Raw genomic sequence first — 17,939 nt, 5'->3', positions numbered from 1 at the left:
TATTTGTGAAAAATTATTTGCTTCTCATGTTATAACAAACGTGTGATACAATTACTTCCTGAAATCACTTAGCCTGGGAGACTGTTTTTATTTTATTTTTTTTATTTTTATTTAATTCACTGTTTTATGAAATCAATCAAATGCTCTCAGCTTGGCTGTTCCAACAATTCAGTAAAAAGCAATTGCTTTACAGTGGCAAATACAAATTTGTAATGAAATTACAAAGCTATATTGCTGCATTTCACAAAGTAGTAAAGAAAAAAAATTCAAGAATTGATCACACAAATATATGGTACATTGATACATAATAAAACAGTATTTTTTAAACAAATCTATCCATCTATCTATCTATCTATCTATCTATCTATCTATCTATCTATCTATCTATCTATCTATCTATCTATCTATCTATCTATCTATCTATCTATCTATCTATCTCTCTCTCTCTCTCTCTCTCTATATATATATATATATATATATATATATATATAAAACACTCTTATAGAATCATTATTTATATATTTTAACTTTAAAATAACACTATATAGAATAAAAATATAAGTATAATACAGGTTAAGAATAAAACACTTGGTATTAATACTTAAGTTGGACATTCCTTGTGGTTATGCTTTTATGGCTGAATATACAGTTCTGTCTTCTTCATCAGAGCTTGAACTGCTAAGGTGGCTCTTCTGATTATGTCTGGGTTGATTAGCAGCAGGCTTGGCAGGACAAGACACAGTGGAGTAATTCACCTCATCTTCTTCACTGGTATCAGATTCCCAGTCCATATTTGTGAATGGAAGCTTTGGCACACATGCAGAAGAAACATTCTCATAATCTGGATTTTCTGTTTGGGAATTCTAGGAAGATAATAAAACAAATGTTCTCAATATACAGTTGTTGTATGTAAAAGTGCTCCATATAATTTCTGGTTTATCCTTATTGTGAACAATTTATTGTTGTTCTGAAGACATATGGTAATAGAATACAACTATTCTGAACGTGACATGACATCTGACATGAGACAATCAGCAAGAGACAAAAAAAAATTGTTTATATATATATATATATATATGTGTGTATGTGTGTGTGTGTGTGTGTGTGTGTGTGTTTATATATATATATATAAAACATTTCTGATTATTATCAATTAAAAAAAATGTGCTACTTCATATTTTGCGTGGAATTGATTCTGCACATTATTTTTCAGGATTTTATGATGAATATAAAGTTTAATGTACAGCATTTATTTGCATTCATCAAATATATTAATTAAATTTGTTAATGTATTTATTCAATCGAAATCACTTTAAATGTCTTCACTCACTTTTTGCCACTTTCATGCATAATGAATACAATTAATAATTCCTCTCTTTTTAAAATCTTATACAAATGTTTGAGTGGTAAACAAAACTGTTTCTAACATTTATAATAATGAGAAATGTTTCTTGAGCAGCAAATCAGCATATTATAATGATTTCTGAAGGAATATGTGACACTGAAACTTCTTTGTAAACAACAACAGATTAATAAACATTTCTAATGAAGAATGTTGCGTTCCCAAATGTGCCCAAATCGTGTTTTTTTTTTTTCTATTACCATGAACTACTACAGTAAGACTATAATAAGCATTATATATTATATATTTTAGACGTGTCGGGTCAGATTTCGCAGCAAATTGCATACCTAATCAATTCACCTGTATGTGTCTCGTCATATCCGTAAACAGAGAAGTAGGTCTGGATATTCTGGCGCGCTTATGGTGTGGGGGCAACATAAAGCTGGAACATATTGTCACAACGAGCGAGAAATATTGATCATGGACCGTGAAAGCGATCGAAATCAGCAGCTTTAAATTCAAAGAAACTCGAAGAGAGCAGAGAAGGCAAAAAGGGAAAGCGAGTTCCCTAAAAATTAGGGAAGGTCCCTAATAAAACCCGGAATAACATTTGGTGATGAGAACTCCCGAGATTGGAATGGATTTAAAACCAACCAGAGATGATTATTTCGTGGTACTCAACAGGTAAGATATTTTATTTGACTCATAGATAATAACAAAAAAGAGTCATTTCATTATGGGTGCTGTGTTGGATTTCATTTTCAAGGATGCATTGCGTGAATTATAAACATATGTCACCAAATTACTACCCGAATTTTGATTTCTGCTACAGGTCTCAAAATAGTTGGGACGGGGCATGTTTACCATGGTGTAGCATCTCCTTTTCTTTTCAAAACAGTTTGAAGACGTCTGGGCATTGAGGATATGAGTTGCTGGAGTTTTGCTGTTGGAATTTGGTCCCATTCTTGCCTTATATAGATTTCCAGCTGCTGAAGAGTTCGTGGTCATCTTTGACGTATTTTTCGTTTAATGATGCGCCAAATGTTCTCTATAGGTGAAAGATCTGGACTGCAGGCAGACCAGGTTAGCACCCAGACTCTTCTACGACGAAGCCATGCTGTTGTTATAGCTGCAGTATGTGGTTTTGCATTGTCCTGCTGAAATAAACAAGGCCTTCCCTGAAATAGACGTTGTTTGGAGGGAAGCATATGTTGCTCTAAAACCTTTATATACCTTTCAGCATTCACAGAGCCTTCCAAAACATGCAAGCTGCCCATACCGTATGCACTTATGCACCCCCATACCATCAGAGATGCTGGCTTTTGAACTGAACGCTGATAACATGCTGGAAGGTCTTCCTCCTCTTTAGCCCGGAGGACACGGCGTCCGTGATTTCCAACAAGAATGTCAAATTTGGACTCGTCTGACCATAAAACACTATTCCACTTTGAAATAGTCCGTTTTAAATGAGCCTTGGCCCACAGGACACGACGGGCCAAGTCTTTTGATGATGTTATGCACTGTAGATGATGAGATTTGCAAATTCTTTGCAATTTGACGTTGAGGAACATTTTTCCACAATTTTTTTACGCAGTCTTTCACAGATTGGAGAGCCTCTGCCCATCTTTACTTCTGAGAGACTCTGCTTCTCCAAGACAAAGCTTTTATAGCTAATCATGTTACAGACCTGATATTAATTAACTTAATTGATCACTAGATGTTCTCCCAGCTGAATCTTTTCAAAACTGCTGGCTTTTTTAGCCATTTGTTGCCCCCGTGCCAACTTTTTTGAGACCTGTAGCAGGCATTAAATTTTAAATGAGCTAATTAAGTGGATAAAAGTGTAAAATTTCTCAGTTTAAACATTTGCTACGTTATCTATGTTCTATTGTGAATAAAATATTGGCTCATGTGATTTGAAATTCCTTTAGTTTTCATTTTATTAAAATTTAAAAAACGTCCCAACTTTTCCGGAATTCGGGTTGTAATAATTAACTTACAGTAGCTACGTCTTTTCTTCCTTTTAAACGTTTTCAGCTGTATAAATAGACAACTTTATCTATTGAACCTGTGTTTTGATTGCGTTTCATTCACAAAGTTTTTTTTCTTTCAACCGCTACTTTTAATATACGGACGTATTCCGATGAAGGCTTACCGTTGTCTGCTTATTCTTTGACACCACAGCGTAGACTGACGAACTTTCAGGTACTCTAAAATCACAACCAAACATTTAAAAGCATCTTTAGTCATATATTTAAATGATCATGGAAATTTGACTTTTTCCCCTGATTTCATAATAAGTATAAAGCTTTAACTGATGTTTGACTGATTTTCATTTTCCCTATTCGCTTTACCTTTTTCCTGGCTCATTTTGTCCCTTGAAATCAAGAGTGACATAGTTTAGGGTAGCTGCGTCATTGTCCATATATCCAGTTTTTTCTTGTTTGGGGGACTGTTTTCCCTGTTAGAGAAAGAGAAAAAAAAACATCACATAACATGTGATATTGATGTTTCAATGACCTCCTGTTCCAAAAAAAACCAACAACAACATTCTCTCACCGGTTTCATCTGTGGCAGTTTAATAGCAGCGTACACCGTGTGGATATTAGATTTCGGCCTTAAGAGAAAAACAGATTAATTAATTTTATTGCACAAAGCTGATGTCTCCATCAATTCTGCTGCTATTACCTTGGATCAAGGTCTTGGACTTGTGTAGGATCTTGGGAATGGGGTGTCGGACGTGATTGACCAACCCTTCCGTAACCTGGATCAGGAATGTCTTCCGCTGACAGATTTTCCTGGGTATTATTACGTGATCCCTAATTGTTTAAAAATTCCAAAAAAAAAAAAAACAGGATTTATCTCTTAAGAAAACAGAAATATTTTATTGTTTAAAAATGCATATTAAGGTGATTTCAGTAAACTGTAAGTAGCCCTATTGCGAAACAAACAGAAGTAAAATGACCAATAAAAGTAAGCTTGTCACTGTTGAAGAGCGTGACAGGAATACTGGAAAAAAGCACAATGGATTATCTGCTCCACTTTGCTGATTTGATCTTGCCTTGATGATAGTCCTGTAAAATAAGAAGCACAATAACTGGAATAACTTCCAACTTCAAACTCAATACCTAATAGAACTACTAATTACACAGATGAACTAATAAATGATACAAGCTTATTTAGTGATATTTTTCACTTAAATAACCTTTGGGATAAAAAAGAGGAATGCACCTGCGTATCAGAAAGATGGCCAAAACAATGAGAATCAACAGGAGAATGATGGGTAAGAAGATCTGGCAGAACAACGTGAGAGAGTTACCTAAATGAAGAGGTTTTTAAGACATTAAGACTCAACCCTTTATGACTTAAATATAACCTAAAAATTCATGAATTAACCCAGTTAACCAAGAAGTACAACATGTTGAAGTATTTGGCTTTAAACATGCATTGTATAATTGTATTTTTTTATAGCTGTTATATTAATAGCTAGTGGTTGATAGAGGTATTGCAGTCCAAAGTCAAAATATTGGAAAAAGTTGTTTCTGCTGCCCACTGGACACTCACACCTTATCCAACTGTAAATTTATGAATTGATATATCAATGTTTCAATATGCCTCTGTTCATAGAGCTTTTTAGATGGATGACAAGGCATTTTAGGTCAGATAGAATCCAGGATCTCTGACCCAGTTTGTTTGCTGGCTTCCATGGCCACAATATGCTGTGCTTTCCACCAACTGCCAACCCGGGCTGTTGAAATATTATTGATTAAATTGGCAGTGGGTGGAATAACACATTTCAAAGCAGAACAACTGGCTTTTGCATTGTTTTTCAGAGAAACAAGTATGTGATGCGTGCCTAAGTGTATAAACATAATGGAATTTTTTTTGCTTTCATAAAGGTTTTCATTAAGATTTAATAGAATGATATGCAGAAAACTATCCTACACCCTGAAAGATATCAGTAAAATATAAGGTAAATAAATCGCTTGGTCATTATGGTTACACCAAAGAGACAGTTGAAGTGGTTAAAGTCTGGCGGAAGAAGTTCTAGAAGAGCAAAACGCAGCTAACATTTTATTCTAATTTGAGTAATTTGGTAAATACATTTTTATGAGGTGTTATTTCATACTCACTGCTGATAAATAACTTGATGCTTTTGGATTGTGATTTTCCGATAGCATTGTCTGCTGTACAGTAATACATTCCTGGGCTCTTTTGCCAAACAGTGAAGTTCTGCTGGTGTGATAGTACCGTGGTGTTGTCCTCCTCTCTGTACCATTTGTAGTCAGTGACGGGAGGATTCGCATCTGCACTGCAGGTCAGATAGACTGGAATCTCCCAATTCCTCTGAGTTGAAGTTGTCATGTTATGGACAATATTCATGTTTGGAGCATCTATAGAAAAGCAGGCAAACAGACATGAATACTCATAATGTTAAGTAGATGGAAAGCATTGATTATGTGCTTTGTTATAATTGAAAGCCGTGGACAACAACATATTTTTGGACTGTGTAATATTACCTAGTTATCTTGACAAACTCATTCATTTCACTAGGCAAACTAAGCAAAAACTTTGGTCTATCTTATATCTGCCACAAAACTCAAATTCGAAAAATTAAGAACATTTTTGCCTCAAAAAGCTGAAGTGTGTCATAACTAGAAGAAAAGAGTACTCACACTTGACCTTGATCTCTACAGATGAGGATTCTGTTTTCCCAAAGGAATTATGAGCAATACAGATGTACTGACCAGAATCAGTGATTTTCAGAGAGGTAAATTGTAGTTCCTGTTTATGTCCGACTGTGTTTATCGCCCCATTAAAGCGTTTCTTCCACTCATATGAGGATGGAGCAGGTTTGGAGTGAGCCTCACATGTAAGGGTCAGCTCACTCCCAGATGTCTGTTCTCCTTTAGAACTTACACTCACATATTTAGGTGCATCTATACACACATGATATATAAAAAGATCCAAATTATTTTTGTTGAAGTAATCCTATTTAACAGTTTGGTCGCTTTTAAGGAAATTAAAGCATCTCATACCCCTCAAAAGTCCTTCAAATGTCTTTTAAATAATTGTACTTATTTAAATTTTGATTATTACTTACGCAACACAATTAGCTCTTGTTCAGTTCCAGAATTTCCTTCTGAATTTCCTGCTTTGCATGTGTACATCCCTGAATCTGACTCAGAGACATTGAAGTAGAGAGTCAACATGTTTGCAGATGGAGTGCTGTTCACTCGATTCTTCTGAACAGATCTCAGATCACCCCGAGGTCCTGTCACTGTGAGCTGTGAGTCAGGAAAGCTTTGAACTGAGCAGATAATGGAGATCACTTCAAACTCTCTCACTTCCTCCTTCATGATCAATCTGAGATTAGTTGGAGGATCTAAAGAGTTCAAAAGAAAAAGTGACAAAAATTATTTGGCTATTCATGAAATCATCAACTTTGATTAGTTAAGATATAGATTTTAGAGCGAAACAGACTTACAAAGCACATCAACTTTAATGGTTTGTGATCTTGTGCCAATAGTGTTGGTAACATCACATGTGTACTGCCCTGCATGTTGAACGGTCACATTCTTAATATTTAACTGTCCAGTTTCTATTGATAACGGGAAAGAAGACAGTCCAGGTTTGTGCTTCCATGTGTACATGTGTGACGAAGGGTTAGCATCAGCCGAGCAAGTCAAAGTCAGTGGAAAGCCCACTTTTACAAAGGTCGAGCCCTCGATTTTGATGTTTCTTGGTGAATCTGTGAGAACATAAAACAAACATTTAGAAGAGCGTCACACTCAGTAAAATATAATATAATATTAACACGTTTTGGTAAAAATATATTATTGTAACTTATTTATGTGAAGTGATTTATCCTCTAACATGCTTTTACATTTAAAGCATTTTAAAATTTTAATTAGTTTATTCTGCAGAATTTTTCCAAATGACAATGAGTAATGTTAACTTTTATCATCATTACATTACATTTAGCTGACGCTTTAGCTGATCATAACTTTAGTGTGATGTCATATTGAGCAAACAAACCATCAACACATTTGTTTGAAGGAACAAATAAATAATATAAAGTGCTATAAATAATGTAATACTTACACATTACAGAAACCCTGAGGTCATTTGATTTCACAGTTTTTATCCCATTATAAGCCTGGCAATAGTAAGATCCTCTGTCCTCTGCAGTAACTTCACTGATGATGAGTGTCTCGCCGGTTTTATGCAGGTCTTGGGAATTTTTGTACCATGTAAACTGATTGACTGTTGGGTTACTTTTCTGGACTGAACACATGAGTTTTAGTTGGTCTCCCTCTTTAGGATCTTTAACACTGTCCAGAGGATGAACTGTGACGCCTTGTGGACCATCTAAAAAATGTAATGCACAGGCACAAAAAATGCATGTTTAATACATTTTAAAGTAAAATGTAATTATTTTAACAGATGAAGCACTAAATTTCATAATCTTTCTTCAAAGGTATCTGTTTACATACATGTAAAACATTATACTCACACGTCACATCAATTTTAATGCTATTTGATTTCTTTGCTCCATGCTTGTTTTTAGCTTCACAGTAATATTCTCCACTGTCTTCTGGTTTCACATTAACTAGTGTCCAGTCAGAAGTTTGTTGAGCTATTTCTGTTTTCTCTTTTTTGAACCATGAGAAGCTGACATCAGGGCGTCCTGCGCTGCTGCAGGAGAGAGTGACTGAGTCTCCCTCCTTTACATCTTCAGAGCTCACGGTTGCCTTTGTGTCTTTAGGAGCATCTAGAGAAGAAAAGAGATGAAGACAGCTGCTGTGAACAATGCTCAGTCAGTGACTGTACAGTAAATATACAGTGTCTGTTCATAAACACATGATGTACACACTCACATTCCACAGACAGTAAAGTGAAGTTCCTGATCTGGCAGCTGTCCACACTCTTCGCTGGACGACAAGACAGAGTGCGTTTGTCATCTTTCCATGTCACATTGAGCTTTAATTCTGTGACCTTTCTGTCTTCTCCTTTCTCTTCGGTCAGTGTGATCATATCAGTTGACAAGGAGGAAACCCATTCTTGCTTTTGTCCTGATGTATGGATGAGCCATTCAGGATAAGAATCACAAGAACCAGATGTGGAACAGCGAACAGTCAATTCTTCTGACTCTTGGAGTGGATTTGTCAGTTCTGATTGTTCAATGTGCACCTTACAAGGATTGTCTGAAAAGAATATGGAGTGAGAACAGGTGATCCATCTCACAATTACAAATTCTGAGAAAAGGCATCAGATATAAACTCACAGTTCTTAGAAGAAAAGTACAATTTGTGAGAAATTAACTTGTAAATGTTGTAAAAGAAAGGAAAAAGTCAGAAGTGTGAGTCAAAATGTCACAGTCATGTTTATTTCCTATTATTCTGTGGCAAAGTTTGACTTTTTCCCCACTATTGCAAGTTTATATCTCACAATCCAGGCTTTTCTTCCCAGAATTGAGTTATATATCACAACTTATATCACAACTATATCACACAGTTTTTCTCACCAGTTTGTCACATAATTCAGACTTCTCTCAGAAATGTGAGTTAACTTATTTTCCCAGAATTACAAGTTCATATCTTGCAACTCAGAATTGTAAAAAAAAAAGAAAAAAACTTAAATTGTGTTATAAAGTTGCAATTACCTTTTTAATTGTACTATTATACATTTTCCATATAAGAAATACACTTTCATTATTATCAAAGCTATACTTCATCATAAAAAGAAAGGAAGAATGTTTTTCAAAACATTAAATAGTTCCAACAGTTACATAAATCAAGGGTTCATGCATAATATTCTGAAGTCATACAATAAGTTTGTGTGCATTAATCACTTAATAAATAATTAAATAATTTTTATAAGAAAGCAACCTTTATGAAAACATCAAATTAATCCTGTTCAGCAAATCATTGCTCACCTGTAACTGTGAGAGTCAGAGCATCACTGATGAACTTACTCGTGGAATAAATAAATCTAAACTTGTATTTCCCACTGTCTGTCTTTTGAAGATCGGTGATTCTTAAATCACATTTTATCCAGTTTTCATCCTGGTGTGTTTGCTGCTTCATTGATGTTGCATTGGTGATGTATTCAGCTCTGCTGGAGTAATCTGGTGACTGGGGACGTTCTTCTGTGTTACTATATACAATAGTCCCGATATAAATATTGTGCTCATATTCTGGATCTTTAAACCACAACAGTGTATATGTTTCATCCTTTTCTTTTTTGTAAGCACAGGGGATGGTCACACATGATCCTTCATTAATTTCTTCTGTTTTTTCAGGCACAATTATAAGCTTTTTATTTGAGCCGGTGCAGAAGACCGTAAGAAGAACTGCAGGAAAAACAACATCAGTGATACTTTCATTTATATTGATAAATTAGGACAATCAATAAAAAAATTCAGCATTCAGTATACCATAGAGACAATACACACCAAACAGAAGCAGAGAAATCCCTTCAGGAACCATCATTCTGTCTGCTGCTGATGAAATAAATACAGTTATACTCTGGACAGCACATTTGGTGTTTGTCGTTGTGTGTGGGTGAATATATGTTTTTTTTTTTTTTTTTGGTGGTCACAGCTGTTAATGAGTCAGTCTGTTTCTCCTTCCTTTTGTTCATCCTTGCATGCCGAAAATGTCATTTTTGCATGACAACATGCAGTTTGTTAATTACACCAAATCGTTAAATACACCTAATTGTTTTTTTATTGAACTTGTTACCTTATTTTATTCAACCTGCAATTACAGCAGCAAATGACTCATGCCTACTGCTCCATCAAGCTAAATAACTGACTGCTGTAATAACTGACTATTTTATTCCTTAAACAGTTAATCGTTTATTAGAATTTGCTGATGACACCCTAAATGTTTCTCAAACGCTATAATGACCCGATCACATGCCAAAAAATTTTTTCTCTCAAACTGAATCATAGTGCTTTTTATGCATGAGCTTTCCAGTTTTAACAGGTTATTATAGTAATCTGACAACAACCAAATGTGAAAGAAAGAGAAATATTTTACCTTCAAATCGAATCCGTTGTTCTCGATGGACGTCTTAAAAACATTCAAACCGAGAAACAAAAGGAGAACTTCACCCATGTGCATTTCTAACTTGTTATATTTGCATAGTTGAACTTTCAGACATAAAAGAAATAGGCAAAAGCACACATTCCTGGTAGAGATAAAGAGATATGTTAATTCTGTCTTCTAAGCGTGAAGCTCACTTCCTGTTACAGTGGTTAGTTCTGTTTTAAACGATTGAAAAAAATAAAACCCCCTCTAATGGACTGGTAAATGGACTGCATTTATATAGCGCTTTCAACAGACCACATGGCCATCCAAAGCGCTTTACAATTTGCCTCACATTCACCCATTCACACACCTAATGGAGGTGCCAAACTTGCTGCTACATCAGAGATGTACTCACACTAGGCGACGTATTTAGGATTAGGATGTACTGGAATTGTAGTTTGTGAGTCAAGCTGCAAATTCTTCCATCAATATCAGCTGCCTCTGTTATAATCATCTGATATGTGCAGCACAATCAAGTGAAAATTGCTGCCTGTTGTTCTTCAGAATGTCTGAAAAAAGTCTTCATAAATCACCTCCTCATTGTAATACCTGTGTCATAACCATGTCATTATAAATTTTATTATAAATTTTACATTGGTGTCCTCATAGACCACATAAACATGCTCACATGTGTGCATATGTATGTATAAACTCATACTGTATAGAGAGAGATGGGAAGAAAGATTTTTTTTTGGGGGGGGGGGGGGGGGGGGGGTCAATAGATTCCTTACCTAGTGAAAGATAAATATACAGAAATGTATTATATGTTTAAATAAATAAATTCACAATTTATTTCATGCTTAGTATACTACAAATACATTTACATATGATTTACATATTAAAGTCTGCTAAATTGGAAGAAAATCATTTTCTTAATGCTCTTTAATTGTAGGAAAGTAATGCTGAAGTCCAACTAAAGATATACTGAACTATTTGATTGTGTTAAAAGTCGAACTATTGCAAGTATACTGTACATTAGGTAAACTTTTAAATATGATCAATCGTGACATTTAAAACACATTTTAGGCTTAATATTGATAAATGTGCATTGCACACAAGTAGTAGTCCAAAAAAAGTTTAATTATAATTTTTATAATTAATTGTCAGTAAATGAACAATAAATAAAAACAATGGAATTGTAAAATATAAATAGCTAAAATCTCAGTATTTTACAAATTTTTTAGGGTTTGTAAGAAATAAAAACATGATAGCAAAAACCAACTGATTGATACTGAAGAATGAATTGCATAACTAATTATGGTGAACAATAATAATAATCCTTTCTCTGCCTTCTCTCTCTCTTATGGCCAAGCAGTAAATAAGTATATGATATACCATTAAAATGTACAATGTAAAATGTAAAATGTTACAACCTGCTAGCTATACTTCACTGACACTGAATGCTGGATATTTACATTTTCTCCATCATCATCCTGCTCTTTGTCACAAAATAAGCTTAATAATAAATCTTAAGTTACAAACTGCTGTCTTCTCGTGGTTGACCTATAGGCTTACTTGTAGTGTCAGCCATTTTGACTCATGTGCTATCCACACATTTCTCTTTGTTAAAGTGTCATAAGTTCAGTTACACCCTTTTGGCACCAACTGACTTAGTATTTTCAGTGTTAAGTCTTTTGGTTTCTAACGAATAACCAAAATCCTTATGAATTCACTTGTCCTTTTTGCAGTAGAAGGAGCTTATCAAGAGCTTTCAGTTGAAACATATACTGTACTTAGTGGGGAAATATTTATTTGATCCATAGCTGACTTAAATGTGTACACTTACAAAGAAATTAAGGATCTGCTATTTTATGGTATCTGTTTATTTTAATGTATAGAGACACAATACCACACACACACACACACACAAAAAAAACCTTATATAAAGGTTAGACATTTATTTTCCTTTCAGTGAGTGAAATAAGCATTTGATCCTTAAGCAAAACATGACTTAGTACTTGGTGCAGAAATCCTTGTTGACAGACCCAGAGGTAAGTCATTTTTTGTAGTTGGTCATGTTTGCACACATCTCAGGAGAGATTTTGATCCACTCCTCTTTACAGATCCTCTCTAAATCCTTAAAGGGGTCATATGATGCAATTTCAATTTTTCCTTTCTCTTTGGAGTGTTACAAGCTCTTGGTGCTTAAATAATATCTGTAAAGTTGCAAAGTCTCAAATCCAGATATTCTTTATCAAAGTTAAGACTATGCCACGCCCCCTTAAACGGCTCATTTAAACACACCCCCACATGTCTATGTCAGTATGTGGAAATATTTGCGTAATGCCTCAGCTTGCCTCTCTTCTTTGATCAAGTTACATACTGGTCATAATCTGTAGCTATGCTTTACATGGCTGGGACGGCAAAAATAAGCTTGGCATTCTCACTGACGCTGCCCCAATTACTTTCCCCCAACCTGTCTCATACTGGAATCATCACAACCAATATTCTGTTTAATCTGATTTTGAAATGACCAATTTGTAAGGCATTGTTCAACCTTTTCACCATTGCATCACTGCATTTTAAAATTTTTGCTTTGGGATACTGGAAAATCATTTTTTCCCATCATGTTCTTCATGTTGTTAACATCATGAAAGTATGTTGAAGTGACATGAGAGTAAGTTCACTTACACTAATAATTTTCTATCAGTTTACAGATTTGAAATGTAATTCACCACATTATTTATGGTTCAAATATGTTTGTGTATATAGGATAAAATAAACAATTAAAAATACAATTCCAAAGTGGTAATTTGGGGCTTCCTAGAGTCCTTGTGAGTCTATGTGCCAGACATACTCTACATAATGGTGCCTCTATGTAAATATACAGTAATGCATTTCAGAAAACAATTTACATAAAAAACAAAGTGGGCAAAGACAGTGGCATAATTCACTTCCTTTTCACTGGTATTGGAATCAGTCTATGAAGGCGTCGGAGCACAAGCAGCACAAACATCCTCATAATCAGGTTCCTCTCTTTGGGAATTCTGGGAAAGGAAGATATTATAGTATTGTGAGAGGTTATTATTTCAGTCTGAAGTAATTTCAGAATCATGTTTTTAGATTTTAGAAAACATGGTTCTAATATTTGTTAAACTGTAAATTTTGGTCCTATATGGAGACCATGTAACTTTGGTAAAACAAAGCAAAAAGGCCCATTCTGAATCTGTTAAACTGTTGAGTTTTTCACTCTGTTCAGCTTGTGCTGTATGGTTGGTGTAACCTGTACACGTACCTTTGACACTTTATTTTCAGAGGCTATGGTTTGGACTTCTGCATCAGTAATTTTTTTTTTTGCTGCTGAAGTGCCATGAAACATAAATATAAATGTAAAATTAACAACATTGAAAAGAGAAGCTGCCAGAAATACTTTTCAAAGTACATCACAAATTAATGATTGACTTAAAACAGAAAACTGAACTTTTCAGAGAAGTTAATGTACTGTATCTGACAAACTTTATAAAAACACAAATAAGAGCATCATGAAAGCAGCATGTGGAAGCTCATAGATTAAAATGAATACAATAAGTAGATATCATTTATTATCAATATCAAGATGGACCATTTTAATTAGCATTCCCATTTTAGGAATAAAATAAATGGTATGTGAATCAATCCTGAATGCATTTTCTAACAATTTATTCTAACAAATTATGTTTTAGAATTGAAATTAAAAATACAAATAAAATATTTAGTGATGTATATTGTTCATTCAAGTAAATGAGGACCAGGAATAAGATCATTAGACCCAGGGCCATAACTAGTGGGTTGAAAGGTGATGACGATTAAAGGGGCCCCCTAAAATTTTAACTGACTGCCAAAGGCCAGCATAAAAAGACGACCTGCTCATCGTCATGAAAGCTTTTCAATTGCATGTGTTTTAAGTCTTGCCAGTTTAAACATTTTAAAACATTCATACTCAAGACACCGAAAAACTCAACTGAGTGTTGGCGTGAGAGTGCGGTGCGCACACGGAGAGCCACGCAAATACCAAACGTACTCTTATTCACTTTCTCCCGTTCCTGAACGAATAAATAAACCTTGGCCAGTTTGAAACACAAAAAGACATGAAAAGCTGTCTAAAATGTCGATCATTATATTGGATGTATTGTCTCTTAAAGTGACTGCACCTAATTTACTAGCTGCTGTCAGTGTTCTTAATGTTCATCCAAGAAATTAAATGGGAGAAAATCACTCACTGTTCTTTACTTTGTAGTTTTTAAAATTATTAATCTATATTTAATTTATAAGGTGAAGATTATGCAATGCTATTTACATTTGATTATTCAGTTTCTGTACCTGGACAATTACAAACTTGACAAAAAACTTAAACATTGTTTAATTTGTATATTTGTGCAATTTACAAACCCCTGCTATGGACCAGATTAGTCCATTTATTGCTAAATGGAAGCGATCCAGAATGATCTGGGCTGCGTTTCCCAAAAGCATCGTAGGCCTAAATTAATCGTAGCTCCATTGGTGGCAATGGGTCTATGATGTACTTAGGCTTACAATGCTTTTGGGAAACGCAGTCCTGGGCCTTAGCAGTAATGGATCCTTAAAGAGGTCATGAATTTATATATAATTTTTCTTAATGTTTTGATATGTGAGAGGTCATTGTACTATAAAGTCTTTGTTAGTCCAAAAACAGCTTTTATTGAAACCAAACTCAGAAAATGACTTTCAGATTTTGTCATTTTATTATGACGTAATAGTGTAACAAAACCCCGCCTCTGCAGAATAAAATCAATGCCTACTACTAAATCATCATGTCTTTGGCCCCGCCCACTGGAGCGTTAGTGAGATGAGAAGGAGAGAAGAGCAATATAACGATCAATGGACGAAAAATAACATTACTTTCCAAAGAATCCTTATTCTAGGAAAGTGATTATTTATTTTTAACTACGTGGATTTCTAAGTAGAGCATTATATATTTTTTCGGTGCATTTCACTGTAGATTCTTTGGTTAATCAGTACTGTTTTGATGCAGGCTTTGCAAACAGACTTCTACTCTAGGATTATGGACCTGACAAGTAACCGTGTTCATTCTAATGCCTAATCTTAAGGCTGTCAATTACAAGGTGCAAGTTTATATTCAGTGACGCAGTCTACACTGCACAATAAATCTCTTATTTACATTTTGTTAGCATTGTTAGTTGTGATGGAAGAATTTGTGAAAGTGCAAAACTCTAGTTTCAAATTATGAGATCACTGCATTCATGTGCTCAACGGCATAAGTTAATGATCCCTTTAAGATCTTATCTGTTCTTTTGTGATTGTTGAGGTGTGATAATGGGTACTTTTATATTAAGAGAATTCAAAAAAAATACCACTTACATGTATAAATAGCTACATATTGAATAAATTAAAATACCTATTTTTGCTGACAGTTCCATAGTAATATACAGTAGTAGTAGTTTCGGATGGGAACTGGAAAAGGTAGAAAGGATCTGTTTCACTTTGTTGATCAAATCTTTCCTTGATGATTAACCTGCAAAATTAAAATAATAATATGAAAATTTTATAAAAAATTTAATTTAGAGGAAAATAATAATGGCCACACACTAAATTCGCCAAATAGAGCTGCTGCTTCACAGGGACAATACATTTAATAAATGACGAGCTGGATCATGTATTTCTTTCACTTAGATGTGGTTCTTAGTTGCACATGACCCATCAGATTCATTAAACTCAAAAATAACTTTGCAAATTTTGTATGAGTATTTAAAAGTAATGCTTTGAAAGAAAACAATAAAAGAGGACCTATACCTGTGTATCAGGAAGATGGTCGCACCAGTGAGAATCAGCAGGAGAAAGATGATGTAATAGAGCATGAGAAAGTTGCCTAAATTGAGAGAGTTAGAAAACAGATGATTCAAAGACAGTATTGCATCAAATTGTAAATCTGAATTTGGCTGTGATAATTGGGATTAAAAATTTAATAAATTATCATTAACAGTCTAGCAGTCTATGAAATTATTTAAAGGTCCCGTTTTTTCATGCTTTTTTGAAGCTTTGATTGTGTTTACAGTGTGCAATATAACATAAAAAAACATAGTATTTTTCACACAATTCATCTGTTTTAGTGACGTCATTAATGAAGGAAGTAGAGGGATGTAGAGGGTTGCCACCTTCAATACTGAGAAATAAGGGACGCCTGGGGGCGGGGACACCCCTCGGGGCCACGATGACCACAGGTCCGATGACGTGCCAGTGGTGGTAAATCACAACTTAAAACATTTTTTCATAAAAATATTAATTGCTAATGAAATTTAGTAATTGTATAAGGTGGCGTGAACACAGATTTTGGATAAAATATTTCATTGTTTGCAGACAGTAACACCATCCAAACAGTGAAACCACATAATAAATAACCGATCTACAAACATTTCTAAATTCATGTAAAACACACAATTTTTTTATTATTATTATTATTGGTAAGTTAATCTATTTTATATAGTCTATTGTTAATTCTACAGTAGCCTATTGAATAATGCAATCATTTAAATTAGTTGTTTATTTGCTTCACTTATAGACACTATATTTTTATTATTAAATATATCTATCTTATCTCTTATTAAAATAATGCTTATGTGTCTGACTGTACACCTTAACCGTAATAAACAAATCGGGGGTGAGGGGGTGGGTGGTATCTGGAGCAGCCTCCGCCATTCTTTAAAATCGACTCTCTGCCAAGAGACCCGCCCTCCACTGACTTTGATTGGCCGTAAACCTGAAACAAACCAATCAATCAAACGATGGCAGCGAGTATTACCCAGTCAGGGGCAGAATAGGACGAGTCTTCACAGAATGCCAGTGGGATGATCATCATGAGATGCTGCATTGAAGACAACTCCGAAAATACGGGACAAACCCCGTCCCGTATTGATTCAAAACGGGACACGCTATTTTAGTCTCATATACGGGACAATTCCGTATTTTAAGGGACGGGTGGCAACAATAGATGTAGTCCAAACTGGTCGTTCGATGTAGGCGAATTCTGTTGCATAAAATATCTTGCTTGGCATTGAACTTTGAGCTTTAGAATTTTACAGATATTATTTATACTCTAACAACAACATTACAGACTAACTAAAGTTTAAAACATGGGATCATGAAGAACGGGACCTTTAAAGGAGCTGTATAAGTGAAGTGATGCAAAATGTATGAAGCATAAAATGTGCAAATTAAATAACATCATTTCATAATTTCAGTTATCTGATTAAATGTTATTTCATACTCACTGCTGATAAATAACTTGATGCTTTTGGATTGTGATTTTCCGATAGCATTGTCTGCTGTACAGTAATACATTCCTGGGTTCTGAGGCCAAACAGTGAAGTTCTGCTCTTCTGATAGTACCGTGGTGTTGTCCTCCTCTCTGTACCATTTGTAGTCAGTGACGGGAGGATATGCATCTGCACTGCAGGTTAGATAGACTGGAATCTCCCAATTCCACTGAGTTAAAGCTGTCATGTTATGTACAATATTCATGTTTG

The 17,939-nt window shown here is 34.6% G+C and overlaps 1 protein-coding gene and 1 long non-coding RNA gene across 2 annotated transcripts; both read right to left on the bottom strand.

Moving 5' to 3' along the window:
* Window positions 1–483: 483 nt before the first annotated feature.
* Window positions 484–10,251, bottom strand: LOC132123467 (B-cell receptor CD22-like). The gene is made up of 16 exons (XM_059534094.1): window positions 9,801–10,251; window positions 9,282–9,698; window positions 8,224–8,550; window positions 7,860–8,117; window positions 7,448–7,714; window positions 6,831–7,094; window positions 6,447–6,728; window positions 6,019–6,282; window positions 5,476–5,736; window positions 4,574–4,661; window positions 4,308–4,416; window positions 4,031–4,161; window positions 3,902–3,959; window positions 3,697–3,803; window positions 3,498–3,552; window positions 484–863 (listed from the first exon to the last, which is right to left on the bottom strand). Exons 1-16 carry the CDS (start codon window positions 9,835–9,837, stop codon window positions 624–626), a joined length of 3,165 nt encoding a protein of 1,054 aa, XP_059390077.1. The 5' UTR covers window positions 9,838–10,251; the 3' UTR covers window positions 484–623.
* A 2,477-nt stretch (window positions 10,252–12,728) lies between these two features.
* Window positions 12,729–17,939, bottom strand: LOC132123469 (uncharacterized). Its single transcript, XR_009426517.1, has 5 exons — window positions 17,685–17,939; window positions 16,210–16,285; window positions 15,815–15,931; window positions 13,676–13,737; window positions 12,729–13,427 (listed from the first exon to the last, which is right to left on the bottom strand). It is a non-coding gene; the product is annotated as an uncharacterized LOC132123469 (long non-coding RNA).

Source organism: Carassius carassius, chromosome 41 (assembly GCF_963082965.1).
Source record: "Carassius carassius chromosome 41, fCarCar2.1, whole genome shotgun sequence".
Lineage (NCBI taxonomy): Eukaryota > Metazoa > Chordata > Actinopteri > Cypriniformes > Cyprinidae > Carassius > Carassius carassius.
Note: the sequence above shows the minus strand (reverse complement) of the source record. Positions and strands in the feature narration are given on the sequence as shown.